Source organism: Taudactylus pleione, unplaced genomic scaffold (genome assembly GCF_031769625.1).
Source record: "Taudactylus pleione unplaced genomic scaffold, aTauple2 ptg000019l, whole genome shotgun sequence".
NCBI classification, from domain to species: domain Eukaryota; kingdom Metazoa; phylum Chordata; class Amphibia; order Anura; family Myobatrachidae; genus Taudactylus; species Taudactylus pleione.
Genome location: NW_028284421.1, coordinates 10,861,959 through 10,876,787, shown reverse-complemented (window position 1 = coordinate 10,876,787; position 14,829 = coordinate 10,861,959). Strand labels below are relative to the sequence as shown.

The window sequence follows — 14,829 nt, the reverse complement described above, 5'->3', positions numbered from 1 at the left end:
GGTCATTGTCCTGCTGAAAGGTGAACCTCCGTCCCAGTCTCTAATCACAGGCAGGCTGAAACAGGTTTTGCTCAAGAATATCCCTGTATTTAACACCATCCATCTTTTCCTCAACTCGAATCAGTTTGTCCCTGCTGCTGAAAAACATCCCCACAGCATGATGCTTCCACCACCATGTTTCACTGTGGAGTTGGTGTTTTTGGGGTGTTGGGATGTGTTGGGTTTGTGCCAGACATAGCATTTTCCTTGGTGGCTGAAAAGTAAAATTTTAGTCTCATCTGACCAGAGCACCTTCCTCCATACATTTGGAGAGTCGCCCACATGCATTTTGGCAAACTCAAATTGGGTCTTCTTATTTTTATCACTAAGTAATGGCTTTTTACTGGCCACTCTTCCATAAAGCCCAGCTCTAGGGAGAGTACTGCTTATTGTGGTCACATGCACAGATACACCAGTCTCTGCTGTGGAACTCTGCAGCTCCTTCAGGGTTACCTTTGGTCTCTGTGCTGCCTCTCTGATTAATGCCCTCCTTGCCCGGTCTGTGAGTTTTGGTGGGGGGCCCTTTCTTGGAAGGTTTGTTGTGGTACCATGTTGTTTCCATTTGATGATGATGGATTTGATGGTGCTCCGGGGGATCATCAAAGATTTGGATATTTTTTTATAACCCAACCCAGAATTGTACTTCTCAACAACTTTGTCCCTGACTTGTTTGGAGAGCTCCTTGGTCTTCATGGTGTGATGCCACTTTCTTAGTGGTGTTGCAGCCTCTGGGGCCTTTCAGAAAAGGTGTGTTTATACTGACAGATCATGTGACACTTAGATTTCACACAGGTGGACTTCATTTCACTAATTATGTAACTTCTGAGGGTAATTGGTTGCACCAGAACTTTTGAGGGACTTCATAGCAAAGGGGGTGATTATATATACACATGCCAATTTTCAGAATTTTATTTATAAAGATCATTTTTATATATATTTTTCTCATTTCACTTCACCAAATTAGACTATTTTGTGCAGATCCATCACATAAAATTCAGATTAAAAAAAATAAATAAATTACAGGTTGTAATTTAACAAAAAAGGTAAAAAGCCAATGGGGGGTGAATACTTTTGCAAGGCAGTATATATGGCCCCCATTTACTAATGAGTTTTAGCACCAAAACGAGTGATAAATTTCACTTTGTATGATAAATGGTGCTCCAGCCAATCAGCTCCCAACTGTCAACTGTTAGAAACATGACAGTTGGGAGCTGATTGGCTGGAGCACCATTTATCATACAAAGTGAAATTTATCACTCGTTTTGGTGATAAAACTCGTTAGTAAATGAGGCCCCTAATAAGATAAATGTTACTACTACCGAATACTCATCTTACACTACTGTTGCACATATAGGGCCTGATTCTGAGTTGGATGCAATGCCGATGTTTACGCAAGTTGACAGCGTTTTCGGCTACGCATGTGTATTAATCTCTAGTCACTGGATTAAGCTGCACGGACTCCTGGATGTATTGGGACTGTATTAGGCGTTCCTGGGCAGTGTCTGGGAGGTGGCTATTTAGAGATAGGGAGATGTTCCATCTTATAGGCGTGTTATGGGTGTGTTGCAGGAGTGGTTGCGGACGCTTAATCCAGGGCCGAACCCAGGGTTTTTGTCACCCGGGCAAGACAGTAATTTGGCGCTGCATAAAGGGCTCTGCATAAGGGGCATTACTGGGGCACTGCATAAGGGACATTTCATAATGGGCGCAAATTCAGGGGGCATTGCAAAAGGGGCTCTAATACAGAGGGGCATTGCATAAGGGGCACTGCATTGGTTTTTTTTTTATAATAAACCTTTCAAATTGCATATAAGACTTTTTTTTTTTTTTTGCAGCCCCCACACTCATAGACTTTGAATATTCGGCCCAGTTGGTATTTTCAGTTTGACATGCCTGTTCTAGAAGATAATAGCTAGAATCCGATTGGTTACTATGGGCAACATCTCTTCTAAAACTCACTTCTAAAAACTCTTACTTTAGTAAATTTACCCCCAGGTGTTTATTTGTATTGTAAAATAAATGATTTTAGTTTGGAACAGTAAAATGACTGTAAAGGTGGCTATACATGAAGCGATATTGGCCAATTGGTGGAAATATCACAGCACATTTATCCCTCAAAATGAGCGCTTGATGATCATCTGATCATCGTGGTTCAGATCATTATGCGGTCAAGTGTTTGGGCAAAAATTACTCAGTGATCCTATGTCCCACAGCTATTGCAGGTGATACTGTATTCAGATGTGAGAATGGTTGCTCAGATTTGTTGAGGTTTAGAGAAGAAAGCTGTTTTAAAATCAGAGAGTATAACGGCTGTATAGTGTGTCCTTGGATTGTGGTACCGTTAGCATGACTTGGAAGGGAGAGTGACGTGGTCTTCTGCTGATTTGTGGTCAACTACCTATTACACCTACTTTTTACAGGTGCCGAGTCAGGAAGAGGAGACTAGACTTCTGCTTGGAATTCCGCCTGACAGAATTGGGCATGGAACCTTTCTGTGTAATTCTCCAGACATTGTGGAGGAAGTGAAACAAAAAAATCTACCTATAGGTATGGAATCTATTATCTGTATATAGGACATACCTTTAACTATATCCAATATATACTTGTTTTGTTTCACATGCTGACATGGGCATTGTGAGTGAAATGCATTTCTTGTGAAAACATTATACGTAAAATAGACCATGGACCAAGCTTAATGTAAAAGCTCTGTAATTCAGAGGTCTTTTAATAGTTCTATTGAAGCAGTGAATCCCTGGATGGTTCCATGAAGTATTGGATATTGGAGGCTAGTTCTGGTAACAATGAGTTAGACAGGTTGAAAGCATTCAGGTAGAGAGTAGACACTAAGGGGTATATTTATTAAAGTGCAGGTTGTTAGAAGTGGAGATGTTGCCCATAGCAACCAATCAGATTCTACTTAACATTTATCTAGCATCTTATAGAGGATGATAGCTACAATTTGATTGGTTGCTATAGGCAACATCTCCACTTTTAAAAACCTGCACTTTAGTAAATATACCCCTATGTTATATTTAAAAGGAAATATTTAAAGATAGTGGTAAGTGAACTGAGTAGTTGTTTGCTAGGGCAATTCAATTGGGAATTTTATGTTTCCACAGTTTCCCAGGACAATCCAGTACCACTGCAAATTAACAACTTTTTTTTTCAATATTTTTATGTGACACCCAAACATGAGTAGCCCTTTATGCACCGAACAAACTTATAAATGAGTAGTTTACCGATTATGTTGTATTTTAATTATTTAAATTAAAAAAACATAGTTTGCAGGAATCTAGGACCTACAAACTTTCTTTGTTCTAGGGGACAGTATTGTCACCTAGCAACTGCTGGTTGGTGATGAGCCAGCATCCTGATTACCGCAGAAACAAGATAAAGTGGAAAAACTTGACTTGGCTTGTTCCTATATAGGTTGGCAGGGCTGAGTATGTGATAGATTGAGTCCTTCCATCGGAAGCCTACTGATGACGATCCAATCATAGCACAAAAGTTGTAAAGGAAAGCACTGTGCAGTAAAACATGAAGAAAAAGCACTGTCAAATTTAACATGACAAATGTTTAATTATAACTACAACAATTTCATCCAAATGTAGTACTGACAAGAACTGAGGAAAGCGAAGATATCAATCTCTAGCAATCAAGGTGGTTCAGGAAACTATGAACAGAGAAGGACAATATCAACTCACCAACGTAGTGGCAAAATGACTTGAAGGACTATGAGTTATGGTTTCTTATGATTCTTTAGAGCACCTATAAGAAAACCAGACATTAGTGCAAGCAGTTCTAAAACAATGCAAACAACAGACCTAGCAAAAATGTACAAGGTGGGTGCTGTGGCAAGATGGCAATGCTATTCCCTATGAAAAAAAAGTTTGCAGGTCATTCCTGCAAACTACAATTTGTTCGTCGGGAGGCTTATCACCTAGCAACAGCTGGTGGGCAAACTACCACATACTGGGTAGTTGCTCAAAGAAAATCAATCTTTTGAAGCACGATAGGTCTCCAATAGTGGTTGACAAAGGTATGTCTGGAAGGCCAACGGGCATCCTGCCTTATGTATTGTAACAGTAACACTTTTGCAGCTGCAGTAGTAGCAGCAGCATAGTAAGTGAACCTTAAAAAAGGGAAATATCTATACTGGAATCTCTCCTGGCTGTAACTATCCAGGCCCTGATTGAAGAAGGTCTGGCAGAATGGAAAGGTTTACAGCAGGTTGTAAAGAAATGAGAAATCTCTCCTATAAGCAATGTTATGAAATAGAGGTAGGAAGACAGTCATTCAATGGTGCAAAGATCAGGATATAAACTCCACTAGGGGTTATCAAGGGAACAGATATTTGTTTACCATCTGAGGATGATATGGAAACCAACTGGTGTTTGGGTCATCCAAGGGTTTGATATGTCTGTAAGACTGAGCTTGGCGTCTCTAGCAGCTAAGGCTAAAAAGGAAGCCAGCTTTCTTGATAACAAGATGGCAAGAGTTGGAAAACATGGTAGCCAATTAACACAAAAAAGGAACAATGCCCCAGATGCTAGAGTAACATGGGCAACAAGGTCTGGATACAGAAGCTCCCTTAAGTATTCAAAGGTAAAGCTTATCCTCCGTAAGTCTGCCAAACCTGCCTTGAATTTAACTGTTAGGAAATCTAATGCCAAATTAAGAGAATTAGAATATGTACTAGAATCCGTGTATGTATCCCTTCAGATACTACATTTGTTTAGATTACAGCACAGTATCTAGACCCTGTCCTTGATCTCAACTAGGCATTAAAGTGTTGGAAGATGCTGATAGGTTAGGGGTAGTCAACAACTTGGCAATGTTTGGATTAGGTCTTTAGTGCCTTCAAAGCAGTTCCAGGACAAGCTTTATGGAATTTGGGTCACTTGTGTAATTGGCTGATCAAAAGAAACCAGATTCTGGAGGTCCATATAGGGTTTTTGTATATTCTGACCTTGTGAAGTACTGTCAACAACTTGGCTGGAGGAGGAAAGGCATAGATGGAGACCTGTCTGTGCTCCTTAGGTTAAATCCTAGACACGAAGTTTGGGACTTGGGTGCTGGACGGGATTGTAAAAGATTCAGTCCGAGGAGGTTGAAGGTCTTGACAATAGAGTAAGACTTCTGCTTTCAAGGTCAATCTGTCTGCGATAAGGAATCGGCAAGCTCATTTAGCTCTCCTGGGATTTATGCACCAACAGGAGAATTGATCTTTGGACTGCCAAATTCCAAATTTCTATATCTTCTTGACGGAGAGATCAGGTGCCTCCCATTATGTTCAGGTATGAGACTGCTGTCTTGTTGTCCGGACAGATGAAATAGCCCAGACTGGGATCAATAGATAGGAGGGCTGTCCCCAGAACTAAGAGACTGGTATGCATCTGGATTCCTGGGTGGTTCATACTCTTCTTACTGCTCTGTCTTGTGTGAATGCCCTCCATCCTGTCAGAGAAGCATCTGAAGAAATTAAGATGGATAGAATGCCAATGGGTGTGAAGTCCAATTCATTTTCTCCTGACGTACTGGATTCTGTTTGAATAACCACTTTGGATGAACGACCCCAATAGGGTCTGAGATTGCCTGTATAGAAGGGAAAATTGTAGGAAACCTGGGCCTAAAGATATTATCAGCTCTTGATTAGAGAGTAATGTTGAGTAAACCACTAATACATCATATAGATATAGTAATCAGTAAATGGTATAGTATAGTAAACAGTGGATTCCCTTCTGTCGAAGGTGGGCTACTATTGCTTTCATACACTGAGTAAATGTGTAATGGTCATTGGAAAGGCCACAAACCATAACTGTCCATTGAAAAAGGATGTCTTTTAAGAAGATTCTCAGAAGAATCCTGTGATTCTGAAAGACCTGAATCGAGTAAAAAGCCTCTTTGAGGTCTATCTTGAGGCAATAATTGTGTTGGGTGAGAAGGAAAGGGACCTCTGCCAGACCCTCCATTCTGAGTTTTCTCTTTTTTTCTTTTATATGCAGATTTGATATTTAGGACAGGCCTGTATGGGCCTTCCTGCTTCCTTACTGCAAAGAGGTGATTGGTTCAATCTTCCTTGGTAGAATCTGGCAATTCTGTTTTGCCCTGGCACAGTGCAAGGGATAATACCATGTACAGTAGAGGGCTGCAACTTATGAACAGGGGAAACTGGTGTGGTAAATGGAGTAGTGAGAATGTCAAACCGTTTTCTATCTTGCACATGTCTGTGGTAATTTGCATCCAGGATTCTATTGGGGTTGGAAGGCCAAGCTGGAAAGGTGCCTTCATTGAACTTATTTTATCATATGTCTCTCCTGCAGGGGTTCCCGGGGGAACCATGTCCTGAAGAAACCTCCTCTCTTCTGCACATCTGTGGTCTCAGGACGAACCACCGACTATTGCAGCTTGACCATCCTGAGGAAAGGGCTTTTTCGGGGGCTGGTTGCCTCTGAGGTCAGAGAAAGACTTGCGGGCCTTTCAACATATTTCGACTTTGTCAGTAAAATCTGGTCCAAAAAGATCAGTATCGGTCAGATTTAGGAACTCTACAGGCTCGGGAGCTAGGTAACTTAGACCTGCTCTAGCAAGCCAGGTCTATGCATTTCAAGATAGATATGAAAACAGCATTCTAGCAGATCATCAAAGTGGCTCTACTTACAGCTTTTAGGAGAGCAAACTTGGTTGCTATTAAGGAATCTAAGGAGCTGCTAGACTCTCTCCGTCTTTCTCAGCCTTGTCCAGCACAAATAAAATATGTCCGCTGCATCCGATTAAATTAAAATAAGTAATCTATCAATCTGGTCACTGGGGGCATTATTCCCAACCAGTGAACAAAGAGGCCAAATCAATGTCCGGAGCAAACAGGGCAGGCATGTCCGGTATACCGGTATGATTATGTAGAGACATCTCATCCTCTTAAATGAGAGCAGTACTAAATGCTAATTAGGCAAATTGATAAACCTCTGTGCACTGGCTTAATGCCCTTTTATGAGGAATACCATTTTTTAGGTGGCATTCTACCTGCTAATGCCTCTCTGGCCATTTACAGTTCACAGTATTTACTTCTCCTAGAGAATAGAGATAACTACATTATAGTGATGTGAGAGTGGCAGCGAACGCTACTTGCTGGACCAATTAAGGGATCGGACCTATGAGGATTGCCAGTCTGTTGTCAGACGGTCATGGGCAGGAGAAGGTGGTGTGGTACGGACCATTCCAGCTATGGGCAATGCCTGGGAAAGAGATGTTTTTTTTCACCTGAGCAGACATCTCTAACAGGTACTTTGCAGTAGATGAAGAGATGGACTGATTCCAGGTGACATTAATTCAGCCTCCTGAGTTATTCTTGCTGTCGTTGGACATGACCGGAATTCTTTTTTTTTCTCCTGTTATAAACTATTTAATCTAAAGAGGAGTTATTGGGGCAGGCAGACCGCTGCCTTTTCGAGCTGTCTGGTGTCCATTCTGCTAAGAGTTGGGGACAACTGTAAAGAATCTGTGGCAGACACCGAAAAATCTGCCCTCTGTAAGCTAAGTTAATTTTTTTTGCTTTACCTTGTTTCAGCGCTGGTAATCGGGATACTAGCTCATTGTTGTCAAGGGGCAAACCTCCAGATGAACAAATGAACAGGCCACAAAGTAAGATAATGTAGAGATGCAGGTCATTTATGGGGGGCAGCTAATGAGTGCATCCTTGTAGTGTGCCAATTAGTGCATCTTATACTGGACCATGGTCTACAAATCAGCCATACTTCGGTTGGCCTGATGTAATTCTATGGCTCAGCGCTTTACATTGTTTATACTCTATATACATGGTTATGATGAAGGTTGATTTGTCCTTCTTTTATCCTGGGGTCTTAACGAATGACTGAAATGTTGCATGCAAATAGGTCTGTCACACACAACAGTGACTAATTGTATATAATTTTATTTGGAGCTCTTAGCAGTGATAAAAGTCAAGTCCTTGTTACTACATAAGTGTAAATTAATGAGGAGACTAACAATGCAGATTACAGATGTTTTTAAATACGTTGTACTGTATGTTCAATAATGATTTATGTGATCTCTACTCTATTTAGAGCTCTGCTTGACTTCAAATGTCAAAGGACAGACTGTCCCCTCATTTGACAAGCATCATTTTGGATTCTGGTACAACCTTGGTCATCCATCTGTGCTATGTGTAAGCATCTGATACTGCTCTACCATCTTCTAAGGAATCCAAACTAAATATTTATGGGTAACAATGAGTAGTGAGTGTACTGATTAAGTTATAGGTTAACTAATTGGGATATAAAAGGTATATCATGAAGAGACAAATAAGGGCCGATTCAGTTAGTGGTGAGTCAGCTCGTGGCACAAGTGCGGTTGTATACAGCAATTACTGTACCTCCGGACCCGCTGATTTTTGTTTGCAGCTATATAGGGCTACATGCAAAAATCAGCAAGATTATGTCACTAGGGGGGGTGAGTTGGCTGCGCTGTTGGCAAAATTTCCACACCATTTCTACTGCAACTTGCTCCCTACATGGCTAGTTGAATTGATCCCATAATGTTATGTTTGTTCAAGTTCAGATCCTAATACAGGTATGTATTTGATCATGTACTAAACTGTAGCTCACACATTACTTTCAGTTACTTTCCTCTTTATTAAAAAAAAAAATCAATGGGTCCTATACATTAATCTATATATTGAATTATATGTTTAGTGAAGGAAATATCACATCACATTGTTGGCCAATGTGCATAACTTACTGATGTAGCCTAGAAAATATGGTTTACTTTTTATTAAAGTATACCTGTTGTCTATACATAGTGGAGGCAACCATTGTTCTATTAACTAATATTTATGAGAATGTAGCCTATAAATGAACCATTAACATTGCTTGGCAGGTTATAATGTTACTGTAGGAAAACCTTGCACATTTTTACTTGCATCTCTAGGATGTAAGCAAACGGGTGAGGCTTTCCTTCTTAATAACCTGCTTTATATTTGCACAGAATGTTCCGACGGAACCTGGACGCTAATTGAATCTTCTTATGTAGTTAATTGCATTTTTCCCATCTCCCACTCAAAACACATTTCCGGTCTATGTATCTGCGACAACCCTTGAATAGTGATGTTGATAAGAAAATTGTTGAATTTCTTCATATATCACAAAGAAATTCTGTTTCCTAATAAATAAAATCCTTTTTTACATTTTTTTTTTTTTAAAGACAGGTCATCTCTTCTTTTTTTAAGTACAGGTTTTGTATAACCTGCATTTCCCCAATAAAAGCTCACTGAGGCTATTAGCATGCTAAACATACTGCTTAGCATGCAAATCAACCCATCTATTATGCAAATCAGCCATCCAGCATGCTTGCCACTGCTGTCCACCCATTCCCATGTTAGTGGTTAACGTTAGTCAGAAGCACTAATGGGGGAGAGACAGACTGCTGGCCAGCATGCTATTATCATAGTGAGCTGGCTTTCTATTATAATTATTCATATCATTACTTTCCTTCAGCACTTTATTTGGCAACCTTTCACATTAAGGGCTCTATTTCTTAACATTATTTTTACAAAAATAATGTGAAAAAGTGTGTTTTTCACATTATTTTAGTATCAGCTACAGTTACTAAAGGGCAATTGGAGTAGAATTCGTAAAATTCTACTCCAACCCCTAAGTATCGCTTATTTTTAGTAAGCAGATCACATTTCCCATAATTGTAATGGGAAATGTGATCTGACCAAAGTTACTAAAAGTAAAATGTGAAAAAATACCGGGGAAAGCCCTGTGATAATAACGCCACCTGGAGGTGGCGTTATCCAGGGTCTCCCCCAGTTACCGGACTCCTGCTCCACTCTAACGTGCAGAGCAGAGCCCGGAGCCGGCCCCAGTGATCAGCTGTGTGGTCTAAACAGACCACACGCTGATTCACTTTAAAAAAAAAAAAGTAAAAAAACCAAACTTACCTGAGTCCAGGGACCGGAGTTCGGGGCTCCGGTGATGTCCTCCCTCCGGTCAGCTTGTCTCCCATGCTGCACTGGGGCCCGGTCGTCACCTGACCGGGTCCCAGTGCAGTATGGGATGTCAGCTGACCAGAGCGACAGAGGACATCACCGGAGGCCCGATAACTGCAGGTAATAAGTGTAATTAAGGGAGGGGGGGGGGGGGTTGCAAGCTCTGTCCCTGCAAGGGATTTGTAGTAAATCCCTGTGATATTGCCTGAATTCGCAATGCAAATTCAGTCGATAATATCACACTACAATCTGCATTACAAATGCGGATTGTAGTAAATAGAGCCCTAAGACTCTTTTGATTTGCACATTTCTTCTGTACACAGGTTTGTTAGCTTTTAGCAACATTTTTTCCTGTTTTTTTTGTAGACTGATGATAAAGGCGTCTTTGCTACTGATCTTTCTCTGGAGTATGAAATTGCTGCTAAGACATTTAACCTTACTCAACCTCAAATATGGGATCTTTCTAGCAAGGCCATCGATTACATCTTTGCTCCTGAAAATACCAAATACAACTTGAAGGAGAAGTGGACGCAGCTGAAGCCAGATGTATTTAGACATGTACAGTGACCACCAGTTCTAACTGGAAGACGTAATGTTACTGACTGGTTTACAACCTCAGGGGCTGCAAGGCAGAGACTGCTTCCATTTATTGACATATATCTGTAGTATTTAAAATGCACAAAACAGATTTTATTCTCATTGTATACAGCTAAAAGAATATAGTTTTGTTTTATAATATTACTTAAATGGAAAAAAAATCTAAGTATTCTTTTAATGTACGTTTTGTCTATGTCTCTTTTTGGCATGCGAACAGTGGTGGAGTTTACAGTCTATGGGCCAAATGTAATAGGGTGAGAGTTTAGAGAATGTGAGAGTTTAGCTGTAAGCTCTGACACTTTTTAAACTCGGCCAATGTAATAGATTTCGAGAACAGGCAAACACATGTTTATAGACTCAAAAAAACCCTCACAATTTAAACTCTTAAGGCACACATCCACTAGACGATCTGCCCTCTGTCCAATATATTAAACGATTTTCCCTTAAAATTTTATCTTTCAGTCTGAACGATTTGCAAACGATTTGTGAACGATTTGGACACGAGAACGATAAATTGGATGGAAAACCAGCACGACGCACGATGCAGTAAATGACGAACGGGAGCGCGCATCATTCATCGTTTGACATTTCAACGAACGATTTGTAAATGATAAATGAACGATAACAATATCGTTCAATTGCTTACTTTTATCGTCTAGTGGATGTGTGCCTTTATTCAGATATTTTCCCATTTTGAAGATAAAACTCGACAAATGTGAGAGCTTACTGCTAAACTCTCACATTTTCTAAACTCTCACCCTATTACATTTGCCTCATGTGTTTATTAACTGTTTATGTTTCTTAGTTGAATGATACCAAAATTACATGATAGACAACTACTGTATATAGAAAAATGTGACAACCTTTACATTATAGGCCTGATTATATATCACCCATTGGTCCCAAATAATACTAGAAATGCATTTTCATATATTGATTATATAAATAAAAACATAATGAAAACTAGAAAATATCTAAGCATAAAATACAGAAAATAAACAAATTTAATGAAATTAAATATAACGTAGGATCACGTAGGATATATGTTCACAAAGTTTATTGAAAATCATATTGATTCTAGATAAAAAACCGAAATCATCTGTGATGATCTCCTATTCCATCTGTGATTATTCTATCCTATTCCATCTGTGATGATCTTATCCTATTCCATCTGTGATGATCTTATCCTATTCCATCTGTGATGATCTTATCCTATGCCCTCTGTGATGATCTTATCCTATTCCATCTGTGGTGATCTTATCTTATTCCCTCTGTGATGATCATATCTTATTCCCTCTGTGATGATCTTATCCTATTCCATCTGTGATGATCTTATCCTATTCCATCTGTGATGATCTTATCCTAGTCCATCTGTGATGATCTTATCCTATGCCCTATGTGATGATCTTATCCTATTCCATCTGTGATGATCTTATCCGATTCCATCTGTGATGATCTTATCCTATTCCTTCTGTGATGATCTTATCCTATTCCATCTGTGATGATCTTCCTATTCCATCTGTGATGATCTTATCCTATTCCATCTGTGATGATCTTATCCTATGCCATCTGTGATGATCTTATCCTATGCCATCTGTGATGATCTTATCCTATTCCATCTGTGATGATCTTATCCTATGCCATCTGTGATGATCTTATCCTATGCCATCTGTGATGATCTTATGCTATGCCATCTGTGATGATCTTATCCTATGCCCTCTGTGATGATCATATCCTATGCCCTCTGTGATGATCATATCCTATTCCATCTGTGGTGATCTTATCCTATTCCGTCTGTGATGATCTTATCCTATTCCGTCTGTGATGATCTTATCCTATTCCATCTGTGATGATCTTATCCTATTCCAACTGTGATGATCTTATCCTAGTCCATCTGTGATGATCTTATCCTATTCCATCTGTGATGATCTTATCCTATGCCCTCTGTGATGATCTTATCCTATTCCATCTGTGATGATCTTATCCTATTCCATCTGTGATGATCTTATCCTATTCCATCTGTGATGATCTTATCCTATTCCCTCTGTGGTGATCTTATCCTATTCCCTCTGTGATGATCATATCTTATTCCCTCTGTGATGATCTTATCCTATTCCATCTGTGATGATCGTATCCTATTCCATCTGTGATGATCTTATCCTATTCCATCTGTGATGATCTTATCCTATTCCATCTGTGATGATCTTATCCTATTCCATCTGTGATGATCATATCCTATTCCATCTGTGCTGATCTTCTCCTATTTCATCTGTGATTATTATATCCTATTAAATCTGTGATGATCTTATCCTATGCCATCTGCGATGATCTTATCCTATTCCATCTGTGGTGATCTTATCCTATTCCCTCTGTGATGATCATATCTTATTCCCTCTGTGATGATCTTATCCTATTCCATCTGTGATGATCTTATCCTAGTCCATCTGTGATGATCTTATCCTAGTCCATCTGTGATGATCTTATCCTATGCCCTCTGTGATGATCTTATCCTATTCCATCTGTGATGATCTTATCCTATTCCATCTGTGATGATCTTATCCTATTCCATCTGTGATGATCTTATCCTATTCCATCTGTGATGATCATATCCTATTCCATCTGTGATGATCTTCTCCTATTCCATCTGTGATTATTATATCCTATTAAATCTGTGATGATCTTATCCTATGCCATCTGCGATGATCTTATCCTATTCCATCTGTGGTGATCTTATCCTATTCCATCTGTGATGATCATATCCTATTCCATCTGTGATGATCATATCCTATTCCATCTGTGATGATCTTATCCTATTCCATCTGTGATGATCATATCCTATTCCCTCTGTGATGATCATATCCTAATCTATCTATGATGATCTTCTTATCCTATTCCATCTGTGAATAACTTATATTCCTACAGGTATTACTGAATATACATTCCAAATGAAAAACATGAGTATGTATAGACAATTTCTGTTCTTTAAATCATAGTCATATAACTTTTTGAATAAGTTAAATATAAACATTCTGGGCCTGATTCAGAGGTGGACACTAAAGCCTGCCCGGCCTCCATTTCTTTCAGATTTGCTCTTTCGGAAATGGTAGTTTTAGCCTACCCCTTCTGTAATTGCGAGCACCGGCGATGCCACTTTTAATGTCTGTGGACAATCCATCGCTGTACCCGCACACACCATTGACACATCATTGCTATGACCATCGACACTGGTACAGTGATGTATTCTGAACTTTCTCTAAACGTGGCCTCTGTAGCTGCAGCTCTGTGTTTGAGAATGCAGCCGTGTTCGCTGACATGCCTGTGACACTCCTATAATGCGCCCATGAGATGGCCTTTTTTTGCGTTCACTTCTGGCCACCTCCCAGGAATAACCATGGCTGTTTGTCGCTAGCACTATTATAACCGACTCCGTTCGCAACAGTGGTCTCTGTGTACAGTAAATGATATGCGTGCGCCGTAGGGGTCTCTTTGACTTTTTGCGCATGCGTAAAGAGAATTAAGGGCAGTCCAAGTGGCTTGAAATACACGGGATATATTGTAACATCCTTCCAGCAGTAATATTGCTCTCCTGCTAACTTCTCAGATGATCATATGGGGCTAATTGGGGAGTTTCCCATTAAATAACTGCTGTACGTCAGCCAGACTCTCTTATAGAGTGCTGTAATGACTGAGCCAACATGATTTATCAAGGAAAACTTTGAAATACATGATGAAAATCTGTATCAACAGATGGAATAAATAGCTTGTATATTTTTTTATATCACGTTTGTATTAATATGATGAATTAAGATATGTTTGTAGTATTAATTGGAACCAATTGTTTATATAAGTTCACACATAACAGTTATTGGTATCTTTTCTATATAATTTTCAATAATTTGACTCTAATGGCCGAATTCAATTAGGCACTGGGTTAAGCTGCGGGTTTTACGCCCATAGCTATTCAATTAATCAGCATTTTCCCTGCACGGTAAACCATGGATTAACGTACACTAACCCATAGATTCCGTGCAAAGTAATGGAATCTGAGTTTCCTGTGCGTTAAATGTAGAATGCAGATTTTCCCCCCTCTGAAGCTTAGCACGTGGGGTTTCAGAAACACTGATCTAATATATATATCCATTTTAAAAACTGTAAGAAGAATACATATGCACGGTCTTACATAAAAC

General features: G+C 39.6%; 1 protein-coding gene across 1 annotated transcript in view; it reads left to right on the top strand.

Moving 5' to 3' along the window:
* Positions 1-10,824, top strand: part of MAPDA (N6-Methyl-AMP deaminase) — a 38,037-nt gene extending 27,213 nt beyond the window's left edge. Inside the window, exons 8-10 of the mRNA XM_088445419.1 lie at positions 2,460-2,586; positions 8,121-8,221; positions 10,412-10,824. Coding sequence (XP_088301545.1) covers positions 2,460-2,586; positions 8,121-8,221; positions 10,412-10,612 — 429 coding nt within the window. The 3' untranslated portion in view covers positions 10,613-10,824. The remainder of the gene's footprint in view (positions 1-2,459; positions 2,587-8,120; positions 8,222-10,411) is intronic.
* Positions 10,825-14,829: the final 4,005 nt, after the last annotated feature.